Below are 26540 nucleotides of genomic sequence, written 5' to 3'. Positions count from 1 at the left end.
CTGGAAGGTGCCCTGGATCCTTGCTGGGTTTCTCAGCACTGCATGAGAGGAGTGAGAAGCCTCTTTACAGAGGCCCCGTCATTCTGTCCCCGGCAGCCTGTGTGACCCCTGCTCACCCAGGGAGTCCTGCAGGAAAACAGGAAGGTTGCAATGGCAGTAAGCAAGCAGGCAAAATCCAACCAAACAAAATCCCCCAAACTGGAACTGGCTTGAAAAGTTCAAGATTCCCACACGGGAGCTGGACTCAGGCCATGAAGAAATTGAAGTCCAGGGCATGAGAAATATCTAGGTTTGGCTTAAATGCAGAATACAGAGCTCCATATCTGAGCTAGGATGGTTGTTGGTGTTGGCTCTGAAGGCCCATGACTGTTAACCTTTTTCCTTCCCTTCCCTTCCCTTTCTGGTGACATTCCTGCGTTGAACTAGATAATCACTGCATCAGAGACCAACAGCGTAACCAAAGGGCCTGGGATCTACAGCAAGACACTTCATAGTTGCTCACTGCTAAGGCATGAACCAATGTACAGGAATAAACATGAGTGTGCACATGAGAGCTCTTCTGTGTGTCCCTTAGCGGTGCTCAAAACTTCTGCCCTGAAGAACAAGTTTTGATACTTTTTTTTGCTTCCTACTTTGCCAAAACCTGCAATGATATCTGTTTTCCTTGCAAGTCCAGGACTCCAGTTACCTGCGTGCCACTTCTGCACAGCCCCATTTCTCTTCAGCCAGGCATGACAAGAGCTTTAACCGCGCAGGGCGGATTGGCTGCAGCAGCTCCTGTGGGCACTCTCACCCTCCTCCCATCCCCACTGCGGGTGAACGTTGCTCCTGCGGCCATCACTAATGGATGGCATCTGCAGAAGTGAGAAGTTCCCGCTGTTCAAGGCCACTGGAAGAGGGTGGTGGTGACCTGGGACACTGAGGCTCTGCCTCTACCCCAGCTTTAAGAACAAGGGCTGGGCACTGTTTTTCTCACCCCCCCTGGATGTGCTGAGCACCTGCTGGCATGAGGTTTTTCCTCCAGTATGTGGGCTGTTTTTTTGCTTTTTTCTCTACTGGGTTTTTGATAGCATCTACCTGGACAGACTGCTGGATGGTGAACGCTGATGATTCCCTGGAGGTAAGATCGGGGTGAGGAGAGCCTGATCACCAAAACAAATGTGTCCTAGAGAGAGTTTGGTTCCCGGCATCATTGCTCCATTCTCATGTACTGTTTCCCTGTTGTGCTGGATGAAAATGAAATTAATGACTCTGTCAAGAGCAGGGGGAAAGTGGTATTTTGTGTAATTCTCTCCACCAGACTTTATTATCCAGACTCTGCTCTCAGTAAGTTCAGGAAAGGTCTACAGGCTTTAGGTTTAAATGTGCATGAACTTGAGTACGGTTATCCTGCATCTCCAGCCTGCATGGATGTTTTGGAGATGTTTCTAATTCTGTAGGTCAGACTTCTTGGTGGAAAAGTCCAGCATGTATGCCTGTGCTTTTCAAATCTTTTTCATAACAGCCATTGAGCTATAGGGCTAGCAGAAATTTATGGGGAGCATGGAGACTCGTGTTAGATCCAGCACTAAAAAATATCTTCTTGAACTTGTGCAGACATTAGCACTCTCATGTTAGAGAAGAGTATTGGCAAAAGTAAACTGCAAACAACAAGGAAGCAGAATGCTGCATACGTGCGAGCTGCACCCCAGAAACTCCAGACCCCAAACCGTCGCCATTTCTCCAGCACTCGGTACTGCAAATTTGTATTGTTCTTCCCAGAGCAGCCAGCTAGCACTTTCTGTATATTTAAAGGCTGCAGGTCCACAGTGTGGGAATCTGCTCTCTGGTAAAGTAGATACTTTATGCAGTGAGGGTGAAACACCCTCCAAGACAGAGAGTTTGGTTGAATATATCAGGATGAAACTTTCTACCTGCTATCCAGCATAGGAAACCAGAAGAGCTCCTCTGCGCTCAGTGATTGCAACATTTAGCTGCATCACATCAAGTGATGAATTATCTGAAGAAAGAAGGCTAAAAGTGATGACAAGAAAAATACCTTTTTTCTCTATGCCACATGAAATCCCGACAATCTGACTGCCACCCTGGAAGGTGGTTGTAGATGCTGAGGTGGTCATAGATCCAGTGCTGTGAGGTTGCTGATGGTCAGTGCGTCTGCCCAGTGAGCCTCTTTTCAGGGAAAACAGTGTGCACCCACTGATGCTGGCTGGAATATCACTCTTCATTTATCATCTTAGTTTAGGAGATATTTTAGATTCATTTCAGGAAGCTGTGAATTGCCTGGAGTCAGCTGAAGATATCAGTATACTCAGAAAAGCCAAATGGATCCCACATTGTGCCGTCATTTCCAAGAAAATCAGAAGAGGGAAACCCAGCTCCTGAGTAAAGCCGAGTCCAGGAAAGAACCAGTCCATTACCCTGAGGCTGTGTAACCTTTTCTTCTTGGCACAAAGGCACCTGGGCTGGGCTGTCACAAAGTGCTCCATTAACACCCAGTTTGGTTATTAGCAGCCACTACTCTCACATTCCTGCTCTGAGTGTGAATACTAAATAATGGAGAAAAATGCCCCCAGCCTTAATACCTGACCGACTGATCTCCTTAATGGCCTTAATGACTCACTGCCTCTCTAAATACGGGCATGCAGGTAAACTGTCCATGGCCAGAAAGGGGTGGAGTCCACAGTGACTCCTGTTTTCAGCTGGAAAAAGGGTGATTCAGGCAACTTTTAATTTCAGGAGAAAGGAACTCCATCATCCAGCATAGAAAGTCGCCTGGCTTTGACCCTGGCCCCCAGCAGCTGGGGAGGAGGAAGCCCTGGCTGCGGTCCCGCTGGAGGAGCAGCCCAGGAGAAAGAGGCCAGGGAGCACCAGGAGCAGCTGCCTCTGGAGGGGCTGCAGGGGCCCCGGCCAGCGCTCAGCTCTCACAGCCCCTCGCCTCCAGGTTATGGCAACACAGAAAGTGGTTTAAGCTGGTGCACTCCGTGTGAGCATCAAGACAAACCTGGGTCAATTTTTGCAGTAGTCTGTGGTGGAAAAAGCCGTAATCTGCTTCCCAACAAGCACTGTATTTTGTACACAGTCCCTCCCTGTTGCAGGCGGATTAAAAATATTACCACTACTGTTAAATGTTGCCTGTTTTACTCTCGTGCTGGGCTTGTAATCATTGTATGTTGGCACCTTTTTACAGTGCGGTAAAACACTCTGACTAACATCCCTCACATGTTTGTCTTCTGCGCTTTCCTCAGAAGGGGAAGTGTGTGCTTGTTCTGTCATTTTTTTGTATTAGAATTATTTTAATATTAATTATACATTATGCATATGATATAATTATATATATTACAGTCATTATGCAATTTATGTTTTACATGCATACTTGTGTTAGCGAAAGCAGGTCGTGGCAATGTGTTTCGTAATCAAAGTGGGAGATGAGGAGTTTGGCCGTAACGCTTAGCTTCTCGGGGAGTCCTTGGTTGGGCCCAGGGAAGCTGGAGCAGATTTGCTACGGGGGGAAAGAAGTGATGGGGAATTAGTGCTACCAACATGGTGCATAGATCCAGCCATGGGATGGAGAAATCCATGCCCCCCTTGTGTTGGCTTTGGCTGCGGTAGAGTTAATTTTCTTCACAGTAGCAAGTATGGGGCTCTGTTTTGGATTTGTGCTGGGAACAGTATTGATAACACAGGGATGTTTTCGTTATTGCTGAGCAGTGCTTACATAGGGTCAAGGCCTGTTCTGCCTCTCACACCACCCCACCATGTGCCCATGATGCCCCAGCCAGACCTGACCCCTCTCCCGTTTACAGCGGCGAGTTGCCAGAGTTGCCATGTGCCCCAGGGTCTGTGCTGTCTGCGCAATGGCAGATGCCTAAGGGTGGTTTGGGAGCAGATTAACAACCAGAAGGACAAACGGTGCACAAAGCAGATGAGAGCAAGGGATGGCCGAGGAGGTTAAGAGGCAGATAACAGAAACCACAGTAGTTCAGCAGTGGCTCAGGCCAGCCACAGGTCCCCCCTCTGACGTCTGTTCCCATCACTCCTGCACAGGCAATGAGACATTTATCCCTGGCTGTGCACGTGCTGCATAGAGATCGGCTGATCCCTGATTTTGCCCATGTTCAGCGCTAGCAGGAGTAGGTGGCAATTGAAACATCCCAAGACACACAAAACATTAATCAAGTTTTTTCTAGTCTAGGAAGGGGGTTGTTTCACAAGCGAGACCACGATCACAAATGTTGCACCTTAAGACCTCTGTTTTGCTTGGAGGCTAATGAAGCCTGGAATCCTGTTAGTCTCTTTATAAATAATTTAAATGAAGATGCTGCATGTAAGACTTACTTAGAAAACAATATTAATGCGAGCAAGTGAGGAGTAACTGAGAGCATTAGCCGACTACAGAGTAATATGAATGAGCCTACGGTGGTTTGGGAGGAACATGAAATGGTATAAACACAAGTGGAACAAAATATAATTTAATAAAAAATATGCTAATTTCAAGCACAGCCTGAATGGTGGTGAGTTAAGACAAAAGAGGAGTTGTAGCTGGGTTAAGAGGGCCATGGTAAAAACTTAAGTCTGATATAAACATGGCAAATTGTAATATATGACACTGTTCTCTTGAAAAACACAGAATCAATGAAACCAGGTTTTTCCCGCATTGCTTCTTTTTTTCTGTGTGGTATTTTTCATTAAACCTGCCCTGAAATTCTGAGAAATTATGTGTAGTTTTCATCTTCACAAAACGAAATGTGTAGATTGTTTTCATTCAAACATAAATAGTATCTTTTTTGCCAGTCTGAAGTAGTGAATTATTTTTACTCACCTTTAATCCACAGTGCACTATCACAAAGAATGTGTACAGTTTGGCTCAAACATTGCATTGTGGAGAAAATATTGCGGCTGGCTACGGGCTTCAATACATCCTGAATGAAGCTTTATTAAGTGGCTGAGATATGTTATTATCTGCTTTGTGATTTACACAGCACAAGAAAAATGAATTTGTTGCATCATCCAAACATGCCCCGTCCCCTTTCCCTGTGTGAAACCCATTTCTCGGGAGAGTTTCTCCTTCCATTAACTACAGCGGGTGTCGCTGGCAGCAGCGGGGCAGGCTGGAGTCCAAAGCTGCACTGACATTAACTCTGCTCCTTGTATGAGCAATTCCAGGAATGTTTTAGAGGTGCTTGTTGCCATATTTGCATTGGTAATGAAAATACCTCCCATATTAAAGTGATTTATGGAAGGCTGGGCTGAGAATGGTATCTACGGCTTCAGGACAACGGAGACGATTAGCCACGATGCTACTGCAACGTCTGCTGAGTCTGGATGTCTCAGCGATGACTGTGGCTCAGGCACGCGTTGTCCCATAGCCAGCAACGCACTGGGAGCCCCAGGGCCAGGATCAGCGCTAGCTGCCTCTCATTTTCCAGCCAGTGTTTATGACTGAGTCATCTGGGGGCAGCCCTCCACATGTGTCTGGAGAGGGGCTTACATCCACACCTCCGCTATGCAGCAAAGCACTCCTTCACCACGCCACGGCCACCTCCCGTTGCGGGCGCCCGGCTCCTGGTGCAACGCCTGCCCCACCAGTCATGCTCCCCCCTGAGCTGCTCCTTCTCGTCAGGAAGATGATGTAAGGGGAGCACGGGCAGCAAAGGCTCAGGTTGTCTGGTCCACAGCCCTGCCCTGCTAAGCCTAGACAAGCATTTGGCAAGGAGTGATCAAACCTGCTCTTAGATCTCTCCCGTCAGCCACCCCTCAGCTCCTCCCAGAAATTTCCTTCAGAATTTTTATCCTTACCAATAGGAGGGTTTTTTTTCCTAATGTCTAGTCTGAATTTCTTTTGCTCTAATTTAAAACCATTAGTAGGGACACAGAAAACTTTGTCCTTCTTTTCCATCCTACTGCTTTTTTTCTTCTTTAAGCTAAACAACTCCGGTTTGCCATCAATGTAACTGGACCAGGATTTCTGTTGAAGCTAGGATGGCCTAGCTGACCATCTGCTGTGTTGGTGGATATATTAACTTGTGGTCGTCTTTCTTTTTTCAACCCACAGGTGAGTACAAAATGCCGTGGCCTGTGGTGGGAATGTGTCACAAATGTTTTTGACGGGATCCAAACTTGCGATGAGTACGACTCCATCTTCGCCGAGCACCCGGGTATGTCAGAGTCAAAGATGTTTCTACAAGTGGTGGGGACACCTGAGTGTAGACAAAAAGAGCATCTGTTCTATTCAGTGGCAGATAATTTGGTGCACATACGTATTAGAGCCATGTTTCTTCTCTCTAGTATTAAGCGAGGTATTACTCCCAGGGGAAGCTGGAGAAAGCTTCACCCCAGAAAAAAATGTTCCCACAGGACCTGACCCCATTACCCACCCACATTTCCATGCCTTGTGCACTAGAATGATCTGCTTTTGTCCTGCAGTGAAGCTGGTGCTGACCCGAGCCATGATGATCACAGCAGATATCCTGGCAGGATTTGGATTTCTCTTCCTCGTCCTGGGACTGGACTGCGTGAAATTCCTTCCCGATGAGCCGCTCATCAAGCTGCGCATCTGCTTGGTGTCTGGAGTTATGCTGCTCATTGCAGGTATTCCCCCGCTACACCCCCATCCTGCAGGACACCCTTTAGCAAATGGGGGAAGCTTTAAAGCCTTCTCTTACTTTGGGGAGAGGAGCTGGTGATTTTCTAGAGGGTAAACATGGGGGAAGGATCTTTATTTGCTTTATTTGTGCAATATAGCTTCCTCTGTTCACTGCCTGCCCCTAACAGCACATAGTTGAGTTTATCTGCTTTCATTTCATGTATTGACCAGGTGGCTTGGCTCTGAGTTGACTGACTTCCATTTACTGCTGTGTTACTGTGAAGAAGTCAGTGTTGTTGATAAGGCAGAGACCTAATTGCTGAAGGACTAGAAAGTCCCGGCATGCTGATTTGGTTCCTGGCTCTGCCACAGATTGTGTGACCTTGGGCAAGTCACTTAGCCAAAATCTCTGCAGCCGATCTCTAATAAAAGGATAATAACACATCTGTCCCTCCTAGGTGATAAATACCTGACTGACTGAGGTGCTTTGCTGTTACAGCCAGTGGGAGAATTTTAAATGCAAAAATAGACAGTCAACTAGGTACCAAGTAACTTCCTTTGACCTTATGCCAATATTGAGCATCCACCTCTGCTTCAGCGTAAGCAGATTCAACACATAACTCACCTCAGCCACTGGGAGCACATGTAAAACACTTTGAGACGTTCTTTTAAACATCCTCCATTCACCTCCCAAAGTTTGTCTGAAAACCACTGTCAAAGATCTGAAAGTCAAAACTGATTAGAAAATTAAATTCTTGAAGCAACTTTACAACAAGTTGATAAACAAGCTGAGAAGGGAGGAGCTTTCTGCTTTTTACTGCAGAAACCTGAGTGCTGCCAGCCAGCGCTGATGGTGTGTGTGAGTGCCAAGCCGCGAGGCACAGCCTCTGCCTGACAGCGCTCCAGCTGATACCAGTAGGAGCCAGGGTGAATCCGCCAAAGTGACGGGGCTGAGGCTGAACGGGGGCCAAAACCTGCCGTTCCCATCCTAAAGTCTGACCCAGCAGACAGCAGGCTATAGCTCCAGATTTTATGTTTGTGATCTCCTCGTGGTCCATCTGGGAGCTCTGTGTGGCACCTCCCTCCTGTCCTGCAGGTCTCCCAGGCATTACTGGCTCGGTGTGGTATGCCGTTGATGTCTACGTGGAGCGCTCCTCTCTGGTCTTCCACAACGTGTTTCTGGGCATCCAGTACAAGTTTGGCTGGTCGTGCTGGCTCGGCATGGCAGGGTCACTTGGCTGTTTCTTATCCGGGGCCCTGCTCACCTGCTGCATGTATCTCTTCAGAGGTGAGGAACTGTGGCAGGGCTGAAACACAGTTCAGAGATAGAGCCATCGCTCGGGGCGTGCTACAGGCACACAGGGTGGGGAAAGTCCTTCAGGGACATCCTTCAGGATGGTTGCTCATCCCCAGTAGCGATATCTTCAGCTGTAAAATGGGAATAGTGTTATTTCAGCAGCTCTAGAAAGCACATCAAGGTCTTCAGGTGGGAGTGGAGGTGTAAGTACGACATAAAATGTGTTATTATGTCATATCTTGGAGTGCTGCTTTCTCTGCATTTCGAGACTTTGCAGCTGAAAGTCACCAAGCACTTGTTAGCAGATCCTATTTCTCTCCCTGTGCCTCACAGAGACCAGCTCTGGAAGACTCCACTCTGCTTACTCCTTGAGGAAAGGCTATTCCTCAGCTGGCACAATCGTAACAAACGTGCATTTGCCATCCTCGCAAACAGCTACTGCCAAAATGTATGCAGTGGACACAAGAGTGTGAGGAGGAGGTAAGCGCTCCAGAAAGAGCTCTACTTTAATTTGTAGTGGATTGCACAGAGACCCAAGCTCCTGTGGTTGTGATACAGATGCAAAGTTAAATTTCAAGGATGTACTGTACACTACAATGTTTGCATTATGAGAGCTTCAAAAAAAACCTTCCTTCAAGAAAGTAATCTCTGAGAAGATCTTGCTTTAGGGGATCCTGTTGTCTTGAGTGCTGAGGCCACTTGCATAAGCATGGACTGAAATAACCGACACAAACTCTTTCAGCATTTGGCTCAACACTATTGGTATGAATGAGATAAATCAGCTGCTCCTGGATCAGACCCCAGTGTTCCTCATGAAGATCCCCAAACTGTAAGATGGATCTCTTCTGTGTCTGGCAATGTGTTGACAGAATGTACAAAGCAGAAAAAACAGGTGAAGAGAGGGCCTGATCATCTGGCCAACATCTGGACCCTGTGTACCCAGCATGGGGGTCTGCTCCTCTTAAAGGCAGCTGGAGAGTTCAGCAGAAGATAAAGAGCTGTGTTAAATGCCTGGCCCTCTCTTTGGCCCATGAACCTCTGCACCGAGGAAACACTGCAAATTCAGGTGCATTCTTCCCTGCAAAATACAGTCCTCTCAGTAAGGGTTAAAATGTACATTGCAGATGCTCTAGACTCACTGAGATCCAGAAATTGCCAGCTTCTTTCTGCTTAGTAAAAATTTTGCCTGGAAAAAGACAAAGTGAGTGAAGATCCAAGATCTGACCTTCTGCATGACAATATGTCTATACCAGCTAGAAACTAGGATAAAGGATAGTAAAATCTGTTGTCCCTTTCTATCAAAAGGTATTTAAATCCAGTTCAGGACTGCTGTCCCCTGCTGCAATCCAGGCTGCCATAGGCTGGCTGAGGCTAGAGCATCAGCCGTGTCTTCACTAGGGCTGGTGAAAAAACCCAGCGTGGTTTAACACATTCGCTAAGGATGGATGCAAACGTGCCGACAGCCCTTCCATGCCTTTGAAGGAAAGAGAAGCTGAGACACAGTTTTCTTAGGCTTGTCAGGAACTGCCCAAATCCAGTCCTTTCTACCATGGGCACCACATCATATGGTCATGGGCACCAGGGGTTGAGAAAAGGCTCTCAGCACAGAGATATACCTGTTCAGGGGGAGTGAAGAAACAACAGCGGAGTCTCAGGAGGGTGTGCACAGCCATGGGTACTGAGGGTCCACTAGAGGTAGGCCTCCTCCACTGACTGCTTGGTGGGGACACTGGATGGAGAAACTCCCTTCCTCCCCACAGGCAATACGAAGTGACGCCTTATGTTATGAGGGCCAGAGGGAGATGGGATGGCTGTGGATGGAGTGGGCTATGTCCCAAAGAACACCTCTGATAGCCCCTACGATGGAAGATGAGGGGGGCTGAGTCTTCTCATGGATTATCCTGGAAGCAGCATCTTGTGCTGCAGCGCAGAACTGACCAGCAACGGTAAAACATAACCCAATCCTGACGTGGCTCCTAATCAAATAACACTCAGGCCCTGGGACAGATGGGACAACAGCAGGTCCATATGGCTTTGCTACGGGCTCAAGCACCTCCACAAGGCTCAGATCATAATGCAACCACCTCAGCAAGAGCCCCTGTGGCAGCGCTGCTGCCCAGGCAAGGGAGGCTTCATGCCTGCAGAGTCCATGTTGCTTTGGTTGGCGGACATCTATGTTAGCCAAACTGAAAGCAACTTGTTGCCAACAGATGAGCTATACTGAACAGGTGTAAACACAGTAGGAGAAGTGATGGAGGCTTTTTTACAAAGTCCTGAGAGACGAGGAGTACAAGAGTTATAAGCAATGTGATGAATTCATGAATTATACCAAGAATGCACAAAGAGATCTGGAGGTGATAGGAATTTCTGCCTGTTATTGCAGAAAACTGGAGAGGCAAGGCCACATCCAGAGCTTTTTTTTTTTTTTAAACTTTTTCACAGTCACGTCAGAAACATGCATTTGCTGTGGGGCTTTTGGGGTGGAAGAGCTGGAGCTGGTACGTTGTGCCGGGGGAGGGAAGCTCCGGGGATGTTTGTGGGTCTGGTTCCTGGGCTGTGCCTCTGCTCCCCTGCTCCTTCAGGGACACGCCAAGAAGGAGAGGGCAGATGAACCCACTGCTCTGATGCCTGCATCCCTGCTATTCCCCAGGGAGGCCAATGCTGCCTCAGCCTCCCTGAGGGAGGAGAGATGCCCCGACGCCCCGGGCTGCCCCAGCCTGATTCACCCAGTGCAGAGATGCTCCTCGGGAGGAGGTACTGAGCAAAGACATCATCGCTTGGACCAAAATTCTGAATCAAATCCTTCCCAGACTATGCAGCCAGCGCGTTAGCCCTCACCACTAACACTCAGGGACACCCGCCAGCCTCTTGTTGCTGTTTTCTACAGCTCTTTCTGAGGCATGAAGATTATCTCTTGCTGGGAAGATTTATTTCTTGTTTAGCAGAGGAGAAATAGTCTGGGATCGCCTCCTAACACGGATGTAATTGCAGATCTCAGACCATTGATTTCTCCTGTTCTTTTCTTCTGTAAGCCGTAGTTGAGGAGATTTCTGGGCCTTTGTCCTAATGGTCTTCAGCATGTTTTAAGGTGGGGGAGGTGTTTTGTGACTTGCAACACGTGGGTGACACCAAGCAGCGGCTCAGTGGACACTTTGGGATTAAATGTGTATGTCCTGGTCAGGGGTGAATATAGCAGACTGGTCTCATTAGTACCTCCAGCCCTGTGCTCCCCCTGGGGGTACACAAATAAGGCACACGCATACCCCAAATACTACCTTAACTCAGGGTGCATCATCCTTAAATATACATGTATACAAAGAATGTTGCATAAACATTTGTGAACCTTTCTCTTCAGTATCTATGTAGAATAAGGGTTAATTCTTTAACCATGCTCCTGTTCTAGCCACACTCTACCATAGCTTTTGAGGATCTACGAAAAGATCTATGAAAAGACTAGGAAAAGGTCACAGCAAGCCTTAGGTTTGGCAGGTTAATGTTTTGTAACAACCAGTCCAATGCTGCATTGCTTCATTATTCAAATCCTGCTGACAGTCTATCTGATGTTTTGATCAGTTGTTAATATTTAATTGTTAATTCACTGTTTGATTTAATTCTGACTCTGATTTCATGACTGCAGTATTCACTCCTCATTAGCTCATTACCATGCCACAATGCAGATCTATTTTAGTTTGGTTGTTTATTCATTAGCAAGAAACCTCCCAGAAAGTACACAGGACTTATTTTTTCTTTCAAAATCACAACCAGTCCCTAAGGCTAAAGACATTGCAGGTGAGGTCAGATATTAAGATATTTCCTTAATACCTACCTACATCCCATTCAGCAGCAGCTTGCTAGGAATGCCAATAGACTGACTTTGCCTTCCTGATGACTGTTCATGGCTTACCAAGGCTCTTTGCTCAGTTGCAATTTCCAGCTGAGGCCCAACATTTAAGCCTTCAGTGCCAACCGCCTTTCAGGCTTCTCCAGATTTTCACTTAACTTCCAAGGAGTATTTTTGTACTTTTGGGCATCTCAGTCTCGTTGCTTCGTTTCCCAGGGTATAGGCAGAGTCAGGGACTTAGCTGAGAGCTGGGGCTCCCACGTTTCCTCCCTGCTCTACCCGCCCCATGGTGTCTCCTTGAACCTGGGGCTCCCCATTGCCCTCTCCACTGACAGCACACAGTTCGGTGCAGTCTGCCACGGATCCGGCTGTTTGCAAGTTATGGAAAATAGCAAAGTCTTGTAGGTAAGCTCTTTGCTAAGTTGATTTCATGCCTTACAGATAGGTATTGATTTCCCATTTTGATCCAGGCAATTGTGAGAGATAATAAAACAATGACATCTGCAATGGCTGTCCTTTTCTGCATGCAATATTTTGTCCTCTCACTACCTCGATCAACCTTGTTCATAAGGGCTTTTAATAACTCCATCTGTAATGAGGACTCACTCTTACTGTGACCTTGTGAACTACACTATCTCCTACTGCAGCTGCATGAATATTTCCCAAAATATGGATTTCCTGCCTTTTCACACACATTGTAATGTGATTCTGGTGTGAATTCAGTAGATCTGAACAATTATTTTCAGTAGGTAAGAATGTTACTTCAGAATTCTGTTTTCCTTACATATTGTAACATTAGTGAGATACAATAAATGCAGTTGCCTTTGAGCGTTGTGTTTCTCTAACCCACGTCCAAATTTTGCCCAGAAAGGTGCTTTGCCAGGTGACCTGCTCAGACTCCTGTGAGGGAAATCACTGGTCTCCTGCAAGGACACACAAAAGGCAGCAGCACAAACAGGACCCGCTGTGGGAAAGTGGGGTGTGATTTCGGAGGCTGCCCAGAGCTTTGCCAGTAGCTACAGACCCCAGATCCCAGTACAGCAATGGCTTTTCAACAGCTGTAGACTTTATCCCCAGCTTAGACACATCTACTTACAGTCATTTTATAAACTTTCCAAGAGAGAAAAGTAAAATCCCACCAAGAAAGCGAGGTTTTCTCTCTCAGCTGGGTCTGGACCCCCACAGTTTGCTCTTCTGCATGTGTTAAATATTGTGGGCAAGCGATTAATGACCGAAATATTCTGTCCAAGCACTGTTACAGGGAGCGGAGAACAATTTTCTCTCAGGTCTTGGGTCCCTGCTGCAAGATGCCTTGGAGCGAGAAAGGAAAGAGCCAGAATTGTGCCATCTAGTGACCCGAAGAGAGCGAGCATCTGTCCCCGGCCCCATCCTCTTCCTCCCTGTGCAAAAGCCTTTAGCCTATAATCCAGAGTCTTCAGATGACAATAAAAAACAGATTAATGAGCATTTCTATTATTTTCCCATCTTTTGTGTGCAACCCTCCTGGCAGCCCTGACCGATCCCCTGTTACGACTCAGCTGTCTTTGGTTTTGCTCTATTTTGCCTGAGAGCCAGTTTATGACTTTATTATTCAGCTCTTGATGTGCAGAGGTGAAAGTCCAGCTGTGCGCCTCACTACATTCTCTTCGTCTTTTGCTTCCAGATGGTCCCCAAGCAATTAGCTCCTCTGCACTGCTCCCGTTTCCCCCTCTCAAGGCTTACTGACGAGTTCCCCCACAAATACATCTGCCTTCTAGTGTTTTCTGGGTTTTTCTAGAGCAGTTTGCCATTTCTTCTCAAAGTCAGTAAGAAGTATAAGTCAGAGGATGAGTGGCAGCCAGAGGTCCACAGCAGAACAAGTGCTTTTCCAATGCATGGAATTAAGAACAAGTGCTAAGGTGATGAATTATAAAGAAATGGCTCATCTTTCCTTATACTCTGGAAACATCAGCCAAACAGCGTTAACTGCCCTCATTAAGGGCTGAGTGCTTACGAAAGCATAACATGCCAGGCAAAATCTCTGCTTTTGTAAGAATGGGAACACAGGTCTGGAGAAACCTTGCCATTCTGCTGGAGCACCTGGGAATAAGGGGGCAGGCTGGGAGAAGCAGCTTTCGTAGGCAGCGGTAGGTCGGTGGGGCCATCCCAAATACATTTGTAGAAGGAAGGAACCCATCCTTTTCTCCATTTCAATGATCAGGAAGCCAAGGACCAGGGCAGTGCCCACTGAGTCCCCACTCAGGGTACTCTCCTTCCCCACCCCAAGCCAACAGCAAGGTCAGTTTACGCCCCCCCCAAAGCAACCCTGCACAAACTCTGTTTGCAGATGGATCCAGCTGGAGCCTAATTTTGTGACAGTAGCTTTCTTTACTATAAGCCACTTGACGCAGTTTTCATGGAATAATTTCATTCCTTTTGTGAATAATTAAAGCACCCCAAACATGAAGCTGAATGCACTTGAATGCACACTAGTAGCACGGAAACACAAACCTGTTTCCCACAAATGTTTCTGCAAGAGCAGCAGCCTCCTGGGTGCATTGCTGAAAGCCACGCTTGCCCTCTGTTGGGTGGCTGGGGAAGGATTTATTGCCTCGGTAATGAGTGCCGCTTACTGGACCTTGTGAAATAGGGATGCAGAGTGATGGAGGCATTGAAACCAGAGCAGTCCTTGCTTGTTAGCCTCTCCAGCCATCTGATTAGAAGGTGACATTCAATGAAATTAAAGGCAGCAATTTATTTAGAGCCAAGCAATTAATAAGCAGGAGATGGTAATGTTTTATGCAGCTTATAATGCAGACAACCTGTGGAGTTCACTTCCACGAAGGGGTCACTGAAGCAAATGCAGTGTGTAGGTGGGAAGGAAGTAATGGCTGATTTAATGCCCACTAGCAGGCTACGCAAGCTGAAGTGACAAACATAATCAAATCTCATGCTTCGGGGCATAAATTGAAGGGGTTGAGTAGTGGAAGCAGTTATGTATATAAGAGGTCTGATCCTGAGAGGTGCTGATTACCTGCAATTCTTACTAAGTTCAGCCAGCGAAAGGACACTCAGGAATTGCTTGACTTCTCTGCTGGCTGAGACTGTACTTGCTAATTTTCCTTATTAATAAATCCTGTAATATTTTACCCTGCTGGCACAAACATTCATTTTGCTACAGTAACATTTATTTCCCTTCACACAGGAGTCAAACATTAAAGCTGCCTCTAAAATAAGATTTTATGGAGATAATTTGTGGTGGTGCTGGCAGAGAATTTGTCTCTCAAAATTTGCTATAATTCTTTACCTAGCGAAGGTACTTATATAGCCTCATTATGAGAATATGTGAGCACTTCATAACCTTTAGTGGATTTCTCTTCCTAGCTTCCTTCCTGAGCAGGAGAACTGGTACTAACCCCACTCTACCGGTGGGGAGCTGCTCCACGAGGCAGGCTGGGGGCTTCCATTAATCTTTTGGGGTACCTAAGATGGACGCAGCTGCCCACTTTGACTGCGAGCTCGTGGCTCTGCAGGCACGTGATGCACGGCACTAGGTGTGACATTTACCTTCTGCACCAAGAGGCGTCTGATTGCAGCGCTCAGCCCTTGCCATTGAGAGAGCAGAGGTAGAGAGGGCAGGCAGGCTGAATCCAGCCTTCAGTGACCTGCCCGTGACAAACAAAGGAAATCTTTGCTTTCATCTGGAATCCAGCTAAGGGGAAAATTCAGCATCTTTCCTCTGTAATTTGAGAACTAGGCAGGCTAATACCTCCTGCGAATGGCTTAGGCAGAGCTGATCCTGCTTGGGTATAAGGCAGTCTTCTTGAAGTGTCTTCCCATCCTGTCTGCAGTGGTCACCTCAAAGAAAATGGCATTCTTTATCCTAATAAATTTCTGTAGCTAAGCACCAAATACCTAAGCCCATAATTCATGTCTGTGGGGAGCTGCCATGTGGGTCCTGGGCCATTCAAAGCCTGTAGGTTTGCAGTGCTAGGGCAAGAGTAGCTGGGGACAGTCACCATGAAATTAAGAACAGCTTAAATGAGCAAACTCACTTTTTTTCATGTTCTGTAGCCAGCTGCTCCTGCCACTGCCTACTCCCCCCATAATCCCCATCTCTTGCTTTCCCTCCCTGGCCATAAATTTGCTGCCTTTTGCACTAGACAAATCTGATATGCTGTGCTAAATATTTTAAATGTGGCAAACAATCCTTCATCGCAGAGTGGCATGATTGCATTACAATGTATTAGAACAACATGACTTTGCCAGAGGGTGTTTGTTGGCACCGTGCCGAGTGAAGAAGGGAGCACAAGTTTGAGAAGTAACTATCAAGTCATTTATCAACATTCAGTCCTAAAACACACACGGTTGCACCAGCTGAAGCAGCCTTAGAGAGATTAATCTGGAGGCTGAGCCAGAAACCCCGAATATAGACAGACCTTTGAAGGAACTTCTTGAAATCCAGAGGCCTAACAAAATGCCAAGCTGAGCTCCTGTGACAGATTCAACACGTGCTTTTGGCATTTATTCTGTTGCATTTTGTCTCCCCTTTTAGGTTCAGATGAAATATGTGCTGCTTTTCAGTCTCTCAGCCAACCTGTGGAAAGGGCTGATTTGATCTCACACTACTGTAGCATAATGCAAGATCTCCGATGAACCAAGTGGAATCGCAGAAAGCCAACACATGGCATCTAGAGCTTGTTTTCCTTCATAATATCCTCATAGGATGGAGGCAACTCAGTTCCCCCATGGCTGAACCGTGGGGCAGGAGAAGAGGACATCTCTGCAGTCATGCAGGGGCTTGGAGATCCAGAGAATGGGCACTGAGGCGCTTCACTTGCTGGAAAAAAGCAAAGCCATAACCGTTCAGTAGACAGGCGTGAAGAGTGAGCATGGGAGTGAGAGAGGTGAGCCTGGGAGGAGCTGTCAAACCACTTGGAAACAAGAAAGGCATGGATGTAATTTTTGAAGCATGGCATCACAAAGCTTCTCACCACAAACTCCAGATGCAAGAAGTGAGAACAGAGGAATTTGGGTGGGTTTAGGGTGGGTCCTCCCTGTGGAGACACTGTTCATGACCACCCAGAAAGCAGGCAATACCTCCTCTGGGAAGGGCTTACTCTAATGACAGAATTAACTTTATTCTTCTTGGAGGGACTGCTGTCTGGCCCAGCCTGCTGATGCTGCTGGCAATACCCCGGGTCAGTGCTGGGTGCTACGCATAGTCATTATAGACCAGTCCCCAAAAGCCTGGGTGCTCCTGGGGGAATGCTGAGGGCGGCTACCGTGATGAACAGCACCCACCAAGACAACTCTTTGACAGACCCCAGGGTGCATCAGCCAGTCGAGCTGCCTGCTGGGGTGGCTCAAGTAGACTGGTGCGGTCTTGCCTGAGTGAGAAATTCAGGTCACGTGTTGGAAAGAGCTGCCTGACCCCAGGCAGTGCCCGTGGCTGAGTACGTTGGGTAGCTGAGTATGTCGGGTGGCTGAGTGCCCCAGCACCAAGGAGAAGGTCCCACACATCTCCACTGTTAGCACGGCCAAGCCTGGTGACAGGGACAGGCGGACACAGGGAGAGCACTGAGTTCAGCTGAAGGTACGGCTGGGGAAAAGAGGACGTGGCTTGCTTAAGCCCTCCAGTCCATAGTCTGAACATCCCCCGAGGATGCCTGAGCCGGGCACCCCACTGTTCGCCAGAAACACAGAACCCAGCTGCAGCCCAGCTCCCACTCAAGCCTGGCTGCCTCTTACTGGGCTATGGACGGGTGACGGAGAAGCCCGCCGGGGCCAGCGGGACCTTGCAGCAGGTAGGGAGAGGACTAACCGGAAAAGGCATCCGAGCTGCTGAGCGCAAAGACGGCCAGAGTGCGTCGGTGGGGGAGGCAGCTCCGCCATTTCAGCCAGCACTGCAGGCAGCAGCAGATCCCGCAGGACAGGAGCAAGGCCAGGAAAAACAACATCAGGAACCTGAGGCAGAGGCAGCAGGGGAGGAACAGTACCATCACCATCTGCGGGCAGCACCGACAGATGGCTGCATGTCTTCAAATTAACATATTCATTAACATCTTTTGCAAATAGCCGTTAAATGTTGTGGTTTCCTCGTCAGTGTACTGGATATGATCAAAGTCCCCAGAAACCAATGTCTCAGTGCTGAGTGCTCAGCGCCGAGTGCTGGCTGGAAATTCAAACATTTCTCCCCGAAAGCACTCGTCAGTTTTGCCCAGCTCAGTTGCCAGCGTACAGTGAGGAGGATATGGATAAATGATTCCCATTAGTCAGTAAAGACAGAACAAAGGGACAGCCCAGGAGCAATGCTTTCTAGCTATCAGTCTCTCTTATATGCCTTTCTCTCTATATATCCATCAAAGAATATTATTTGCCAGTTTTTCCTTCTAAAACAGATTGGAAACTTACCACACATACCAGCTGCTAAAGTTTTCATCGCTCTGCCCGACACACCTAACAAGGGAAAAATAAAAGGAACTTTCAGTCCAGCATGAGGAGACCGTACCAGCTCCAACACACGTCTACCAACACAAAGAAAAGCACCATCAGTAAGTAGAGGACTGAGAAGTTCTCCTCCATCAAGTGAACCCTATTAAAATTTTCTCTATGTAGATGGGAGCAGATGCAGATGATGTACGAAGCAGCGTGCAACTGGTTTGCCTTTGAACACTGGCACCTGCCACCAGTGTTTTTGCTGAAAACCCGAAGGGTTGCCAGCCTCCCTTTCCTCTTTTGGAAGAAAAACTGAATGGCCTTTTCCTGGAAGCCCTCGTTCCTCTTCCATGTCAGTGTGCCAGGCAGGAGCACAGCGTCCCCCAAAGAGCCCGGGGTGGGAGCAGCCGCGGGTGAGAAAACGGAGAGCCACACTCACCTCTCGCCAAGCTCACAGTCCGACTCAGAGTCTGCTAACTGAAAACACACGTGTAAATCAGAGAGGGCAGACATGTGTTGTTTTTTTATAATTTACCTGTATAATTACTGAACTTAGAGCGGGAAGTCGGAGAGGAAGAGCCATGCAGGTGCTGGCTCCTGCAGGGATGAAAACCAGACCTCTCCCTAGAGACCACAGGGCTGAGCTCTCGCCTCTGCGCGTCTCTGGTCTGAGCTAGCCCGTATCGAAACCAGTGAATAACCTTGCAGAGAGCTCAATAAATTCAATAGTTTGCAGATGAAAGCTAGGCCAAGGGGAAAGCATTTCTTTTGATGTGAAAGAGGGAAGGATGAGAGCAGAGAGACACAAGGAGATGTCAGAGACCTGTTTACAGAACTGGGCTTTGCTATTCAGAAATGTCTGCTGAAAATATCCTGTGACCAAATTCTTGGTCTGTAGCTCATTTTCCAGTAGCTAATTGTGAATGTAGCTGTAAACTGGAGCTGTTTTGACCAGATGTGTGCTCTACCCAGCATTTTCCTGTTTTCGGATACTAGCGGTGCATCATTCCCAGAGTTGGGTTTCAGGTATTGCAAATATGTGAACCTGAAACTTGTTTTTCAGGTATATTTTCTACTCTCTGCTCAAGCAAGTTTATTTTTGCAAGCCTTGTTGATCTTAGCCTCAGTTTCAGATTATCTGGGAAAAAAACAACCGGAGTGGTTCATCAGTACGGTTGAACCAAATACAATACAATTTTTGGCTGACTCACATTAGGTGTGTTATAGCATTTGCCCAAATTTGCTACAAAAAACTTCAGATCAGGTATAGAATTGCAGTAACACTGGGAAGCAGAATGAGCAAGATGAAAGAATTCAGATTTATTTCTTGGAGAAAACTATTAGAATGTAATTTATAAATCATTACTTTGAATTTCCTTCTGCATCTATCCAAAACACGTAGAGATTTCTGACTTTCTTTGAGTCAAACTGGAAAGCTCTGTTCTGTGTCAGAAATTTGTATCAAATATGTATAATTGAGAGATCTTATATTACATCGCTAATTAACAGGACTTCTTTGTAAGTATTTTGTTGTGCAAGGCTTGCGTCACTGTAAACAGCAAGAAATCACCCCACAAATCTCTATAACGTGTCTGATCCTGTGCACACCCTGCCTTTCAATCCCTAGTTTCACCAGAGATCTTTAGGTATAAGTCGTCTTTCATACAAAACATTATCTATGAAACTTCATGAGCGGTTGAAACCCAAATGAGGACTAGAGAAAAAGACAGAAGCTTCAACTCTTCCAGATGTGTCCTTTTAAAACTGAGCTAATTTGCCATGTCACACATGCACCCTGGTGCAGAATATTTTAATTTTGTTTTTGCACTTCAACTGATTATTAGAATAACAGGTCAAAACCAGACAGCCGATTGCTGTGATTATGTGTACCCTGAGTATTCTTCATGGCTGAATGACAGCCTCTGGACTCTCTTTTATCATCCTTCAAACTACATCAGCGGAGCTACCTTAGTGTAGTTAAACTGAAGCAAAGTGCATCTGCTCTGAGGCAGTAATCTATCAATGCAGGCAAACACCCACCCGTGCTGCTGAAGACCCATGCTCTTCCATTTCAATAGCCATAAACAGAATAAAAGATTAAGGTGGTCATGTTTTCTCTGCATTAATTGGAATTGTTGCAAACATTAAATCCTCCCCAAATTAATCAGATCCTCAAAAAATTCTTCCCAAAAAAATAAAAAGGGCTGATAAGTAAATTCTATAAAAGTTGAAATCTTTCCCCCACAAAATCCCTAAAATCAGCCTGGTCCCAGTGAAGGGTTTGGTTACCTGGAAGAAGGTTAAACACAGAACTCCAGTTCCTGTGATCCATGAAGCAAAACACAAAACTCCAGGTCTCTGCATCACTAGCAGGAGAAACGTGGGAAGAGCTTTGTTTGCAACAGTGTTTTACCCTATGTAATTTGGAGCTTTTAAAACTTCTCTGCGCATTGTGCCTTCAGCCAGAGAACACGTTACCCAATGGCTTCCTGCGCTTCAGAAATTACCGCTAGCCAGGGAACAAATTCAGATTTGCATGGACACACTCAAACACCTGCTAGAAGTTAAAGGAACACTAGTTTAAGGTCAGCACCTTGCAGTTGTTTCGGTATTTTTATAGCTGTTCACAAATTCCTGTTGCTGAAGCTTAGTTCCATATTAACCCATGGCTGTATTTAACAGGACCTGCTACAAATAAAGAATCACTGGAGACCATATTGTGAGGCCATGCTTTCATCACATGTTGCCTTCAGCTGCAGTTCTGGCATTACAGAAAAAGCAGAGCTACCTCCAGCCATCTCCTATGCACTGTGCCTACCACCTCAAACGTGCACCAAGGATGAAGGAAACCCTTCCCAGCCTGAGACAACCACCACTGGCACCTCTCCGTCTGTTATGCAGCTGCCAGGGCTTGGTTTGCTAGGAAAATGCATCCAAAACCCACACATCCCCAATGGTTCTCGTAAGGGATACAAAATTTCATTGCATGATATAAGGACCGATTTGATCCTAACGGATACATCCAGGTGCCGTAGTTAAACAGGGGTGGAAGATGGTTTGCACTGTAGCTCTGATCACTGCAGAATGGACGATCCTGGTTTGTTCGACAGTCAGTAATAGATTGTCACTGAAGTTTACAGCCTGTGGCTGAAACGCACCATTAACTACGGTTCTTACAGATTTAACACAAAGGGTGTTGCCATGAATATGTTTAGCCATCACTCCAGAAGTTAAGCATTATGTTGTGATGCCATTACTTTAGTAATGATTGACAAAGCTAAGCTGCTCCTGAGATATACCTCTGTGGCTTTGCTTCAACTAAAAGGTCAAGAAGTCTAATCAACTCTGATACACATACTCAACCCAGGTTTGTTATTTATTGTTAAGTTTTGTATAAACCCAGTCCAAACCCTGGTGTTCTTAAATGTTTACTTTCAGCTCAGTGCTAATTAAAGGCAAGCCTCTGAAACGATGCCCTCTGAGGAAGCATCTCTCATCATGGTGCTGAGTGCATGTGCTACACAATATAAATGATCTGAACATGTTGGTGTCCTGGTTCAGACCAATCCTTTTCAATTTTGTTCAACAGTAAATTGCCAAACCAATTTCTTAGCTGTTTTCTTAAAAGAAAAAGCTCCTGCAGTATAAAACTGTGCACAGCCTTGCTGGGAACCTTGTGACTCTTACAATTTCAGGCTTCAAAGAGATCATCCATCAGTGAACTAATTTCAGATTTCTTCCTCTCACAATTACTTCCCTCTCGCCAGCACCCAGGGTACTTCCAATTTAGAGCCACCGAATGGATCATCCCCCATATTTCAGGGGGCAGGTACCAAAATGAACTCCTGGTACTGAAAAATAATGCATAACATCTGTTCTGAGTCTATTTCTAGAAGAAAAAGGGAAGAATTGAATTCTACCACTGCTCAGCTTCCTGGCCTAAAGGCAAACTTCGACATTTTCTGCTGGTTGGTCCCATACAGAGGTTTCAAGTGGTAGTGGCAATTTGTGGAGCCTGTCCCTGTATTCTCATTAACAATGTTGGGAGGAGAGAGAGTTGGCTAAGAGGGGGTCAACAAACAGCCCTGTCGTTTGCTTGAGGGGTGATCCCGATACTGAAAAGAGCTGCTGCTTCAGCAGGAAAACTCTCCCTGTCTGTGATCTGCTGAGCAGCTTGAATACATGAATATCATAAAGAGCCCCAGGACTTGCTCTGAGCCAGACAGGACCTGACACTGAAAGCCCAGAGGAGCTCTGCATTGAAACCCACAGTGGGCTGCGACTCCTCCTGCCCGCTCACTGCCTGCTGTGACATTGCTGCCTTCGGGGTTTTGCAATACCGAGAGACTCATCTTCTGGGTAGCCTTGTGTCCGAGGGTTATCTCCAGTCTGAGGGATTTTTCTAAGCTTTTTGTCATCCCCCCCATGAGGAGATATATACACACATATGTATATACATACGTAAGAGGTAATCCCTGCTCCCTCCTCCTCGTCCACTTACTGATGAAAAGTTTGGTATCTCTTGCCTCCTCAATCAATTATACCCACCTCATCAGTGGGCTTGGGAGGCTGCTCTCTGACAGATGTTAACTCATGGCCATTAGATTAAAAATCTGTTATTTCCTCATCACCTTATGTCGTTGCTAGGTGACAAATGCATTTCCCAGGCAGCGACAGGGACTACTGCAACATACAGCAATTTATGATTGTCCATTATCTCTTTGCTTAAAGTGCCCGGTCCTTTCGATGCGAGGAAGATGTGCAGTTCTAGGATCATCCAAAGGGTGACTTTTAGAGTTGCCACAGAAACCACCTCCGCTGGGGGCTGGCTCTTGTTGGCCTTCATGAGAAGGGATGCAAGACTGGGAGACAGGAGGAATTTGGGAGAAGCTGATTTAACTTGTCAAGTCTGATGGGGCCAAGTTTGGATTAGGGGTCTGAATTTCAGGAACTGAGCTCGTTCTTGTATGTATGTGCGCTGGAAGAGATGGCCTTTGCTTGCTTGAGTGTAATACAGTAATTTTCAGTCATGCTTTTGGTTTGAGCCAAAGTTTCAGGGAACGCCCTGGGGACCTCTGGATTCTGGTGAGAGTGGGAAGGAATTTACTGGCAAACAGGAGCCCACACAAAGCCCCTGGCAGCTCATAAGCACAGCTAGTGGTTTAAACCTGTTTAAAGCTCTTCCTTAGCTGCCTTCAGAGCATTTGGTGGCTGCTGGGGATGACTTTTGGGAAAGCAATCACCTTGCTAAGCTCCGACAAGCCTCCCAGTGCAGTCCAGAATGGGACTGTGAAAGACTTTTCCAGAAAGAAAGAAGGGAGAGAGCGGCAGGAGGAGAGGTGGGACAGACACAGGGAAGGACAAAGGACAGGATAGAGAACACAGAGATGTGCTGTTGAAGGGAGACGAGGAAAGGCAGAGCAGCCCTGCTCTCTACATTAAGGTTGACCGACAAGAGTTAATTAAGCATGTGTTGGCTTTTTTATGTTGCAGTGTTTTCACATCACCACCACAATCAATTTTTCCTCCAGCCCAAGTCTACTGGGAGCTCTCCCCTCCCTACTCAGTTTCACCGCTGTGGCTGGCTCCGTCTTTGCTTTTGCAGCTGTATCCTCAGCATCTGGGCTCAGCCAGGCTGCAATCACCCCTCCTGGCCTGTCCCAGCAAGACTCAGGGCTGGTAAATTCAGTTTAGCCCAAGAGCAGGGTAACAGGGAAGACTGAGGATTGAGCGTTTTCTCTCTGCAAGAGGAGAACTAAAGCAGCTTTGGTCTCGTCCTCATGAAATGAAAGCTGCAAGGAGCTGCTTGCTCCCTACAAACACACTGAGATGAATAAATCCAGTGCCAGGGAGAGCTATTTAAGCTAATGGCCAGTGCTGGCATGGGAACAAGTGGGAGCAAACCGGCCATGAATAAACCAAGGCTGGAAATGCAAAGAAGGTTCGCCCTATCAAGAGCAGCGAGGTTGTGCAGCAGCTTGTCCGTGGGAGGAATGTGGGCACAAAACCAAACAGCTCCCAGGATGGAAGTCATCGAGCTCCAACAGGGGATGTAACCACTTCAGCAGGACTTGCTGACCCAGGGAGTCCTTTCCCACCCCATGGAACCCACCCCAATTGGTCCTTAGACCCTCAAACCCATCTGCATGCACAAGAGTCAGCCAAGACAGCCCTAGGCTTGCATGAGCAAGGAAGGATGAACTCTTTAAGACAAGCCTTGGTAGAGCTGGCACAGCCTGTTGTCTTTCAAAAGGATTATAACTAGTTGCTGCTCAGTGATGAATACAGCCCTTTGTGAGCCTGTGCGAGGGATGTGCTGCACAGGGGGAAGGAAAGACTGCGGGCACTGATTTAAATGAGTGCAAACAAGGATGACATTGTTCTGCTGCATCCTCCCCAGGAGCAAGGCTTTGCAGGTCACCCTCAGATCTGAGACAACTGCAGCTACCTCTGCTGTTTCGGATGGTCCAGAGAGCCCTTTTGTTTGTCTTGGTGTATCAGTAGGGAAAAATCCAGCAGAGCATGGCGTCAGTGAAGCCTTTTGTCCAGCAGAAAGCTAAAGGAAAAGGAATCTCCTTTCAGGTTAGTTATTTGTAAAAGGGATTTCCCCTATACTTGCGTGTGTATCCCAGATGAGAAGTACAGAAAACTGTCTTCAATACCTAGGTGTTCATGGCATTCTCAAATCCTTAAATCACACATTCATGAGAAGTCAAAACTTTAAAACTATCCAAAGTATAAAGTCCACTGAACTGTTGTGAGAAATTGCTGTGAACTGTCCAAATACCCCTGTTCCAATCCTACAATGAACACCTGAAATAGATACTGCAACAACTAAAATATATAGGCATATATGAAAGGATTTGGCAGGAGCTTTCTTGCTCTCAAATTCACAGGGGGAAGCAACTTTGAGAAGTGCACCTTTCCAGCAAGCATCTTGTGTATGCTTACAACAGGTACTGACTCTGCTCTCACCATTAAAAACAGAAAACAGCGTGCAATGTTTTAGAGGGAGCTGTGTTGGGGCAATGGGAAGCTGAAAGAATTTAGAAGAGTGGTTTGCTTCCCCCCCTCCCCCCAAATTGAGTTTTGTTTTGAAATCTTAAGTTGGATCCTAAAAAAAGTGCCAAAATAACAGGATTTAGGCTAAGCCTAGCAGTTGTCTAGTTTTATGGGAGAATTCAGAGCTCAGAATTACATTTTGAGATCTACTGCACTTGAGGAGTAAATGGTAGTTTGGCTTCTCTTATTTCTGGCTTGGACATTAGGACTTGAGATAATTCCCAGCTCTGTCACTGACTTCTCACATAGCCATGAACTTCTGTGTATTACAGCCTACCTGGAAAAAGGGCGTAGGAGACCTTTCATCTCACAAGCTCTCCAGATAGGCACTGTACCTCCCACAGAGCATGTCAGAAATCAGTTCAAAGGGCTGGATAACTCTTGAGACTTGAGGAACAGAAAAGCAGAATTAAGGACAAAGCTGATAAAATTAAAAGCAGCTTGAATAAAGAGAAAGATGAAGTATACCAGAAATACAGTCAAAGTGATCACCAGCAGAAATTTTCCCCTTTGGTTTTTTAATGTAAAATTGAAGTTGATTATGGCTACTTGAATCCTGAAGCCTGCTGCTGTTTCTTTGTGCTCAAACAGGTCCTCTTACTTTTAATCAGTTAAAACTGTATTTGTATTTTAAGCATTAGAAATTATATTTGGGTTTTAATTCTTTTTTCTTAATTTCTCTTCTTTTTTTCATTACTCTGTTTCCAGGAGCTAAGAAATTACAGTTAAAAAATTAAATATCGTTTGTATTTTAATCCCTGTAATTTACTTAGCTGCTGGATGTAAAAAGACAAAAGGAGAATAAATTGCTTGAAAGCAGATAGAGGCTTCATTTTGCCCCGCTTTTGAGTTACTGATATCACATTGGACACCACATGGGAGGTTTTGGCTGAGAAATTAGCATGAGAATATCTGGCACATCCTGAAACACATTTTCAAGTCAATTTTCCAGGCAGAACCACTTAGCAATGAATGCTGAAATACATCACCCTGCTGGTCATTATCAGCTGGCACACGTGCTACTTAGCCAAGAAACCCCCCAGTCCAGGGGTTAGCTCTGCAAGAGGGGCCACATGGGCACAGGGACACATACATGTCTCTTGGTGCCTCCTGCAACAGCCAGACCCAAGGCACCAAAGGCTCGATGTGCTGTGCCCTTATGTGAAGACACCTGCTAACACTTCAGGTAAGGCTTCCCCAGATTTTCCAAATACCTAGTGACTGTTGCCACAGTTGATTGCTTATAGCCTTACCTCGCATCTTGAATCCTTGCCAGTTGCCCTTTATGGGCTTATTTTGAATTGTTGGGGACCTCAGGTGCAGCCTGTCCCCTGCCAAGC

At 46.5% G+C, this 26540-nt stretch overlaps 2 protein-coding genes across 2 annotated transcripts; one reads left to right on the top strand and one right to left on the bottom strand.

Annotated features, from left to right (window-relative positions):
• Window positions 1-1003: 1003 nt before the first annotated feature.
• CLDN16 (claudin 16) lies at window positions 1004-8353 on the top strand. Its single transcript, XM_009282358.2, has 5 exons — window positions 1004-1120; window positions 6053-6155; window positions 6424-6588; window positions 7680-7871; window positions 8214-8353. The coding sequence occupies exons 1-5, from the start codon at window positions 1007-1009 to the stop codon at window positions 8351-8353; spliced, it is 714 nt and encodes a 237-aa protein (XP_009280633.1). The 5' UTR covers window positions 1004-1006.
• An 8038-nt stretch (window positions 8354-16391) lies between these two features.
• Window positions 16392-20511, bottom strand: TMEM207 (transmembrane protein 207). The gene is made up of 5 exons (XM_009282357.2): window positions 20428-20511; window positions 18578-18615; window positions 18115-18159; window positions 17525-17667; window positions 16392-16540 (listed from the first exon to the last, which is right to left on the bottom strand). The coding sequence occupies exons 1-5, from the start codon at window positions 20500-20502 to the stop codon at window positions 16392-16394; spliced, it is 450 nt and encodes a 149-aa protein (XP_009280632.1). The 5' UTR covers window positions 20503-20511.
• Window positions 20512-26540: the final 6029 nt, after the last annotated feature.

This window comes from Aptenodytes forsteri, unplaced genomic scaffold (genome assembly GCF_000699145.1).
Source record: "Aptenodytes forsteri isolate BGI_AS27 unplaced genomic scaffold, ASM69914v1 Scaffold404, whole genome shotgun sequence".
In the NCBI taxonomy this organism is placed as follows: domain Eukaryota; kingdom Metazoa; phylum Chordata; class Aves; order Sphenisciformes; family Spheniscidae; genus Aptenodytes; species Aptenodytes forsteri.
Note: the sequence above shows the minus strand (reverse complement) of the source record. Positions and strands in the feature narration are given on the sequence as shown.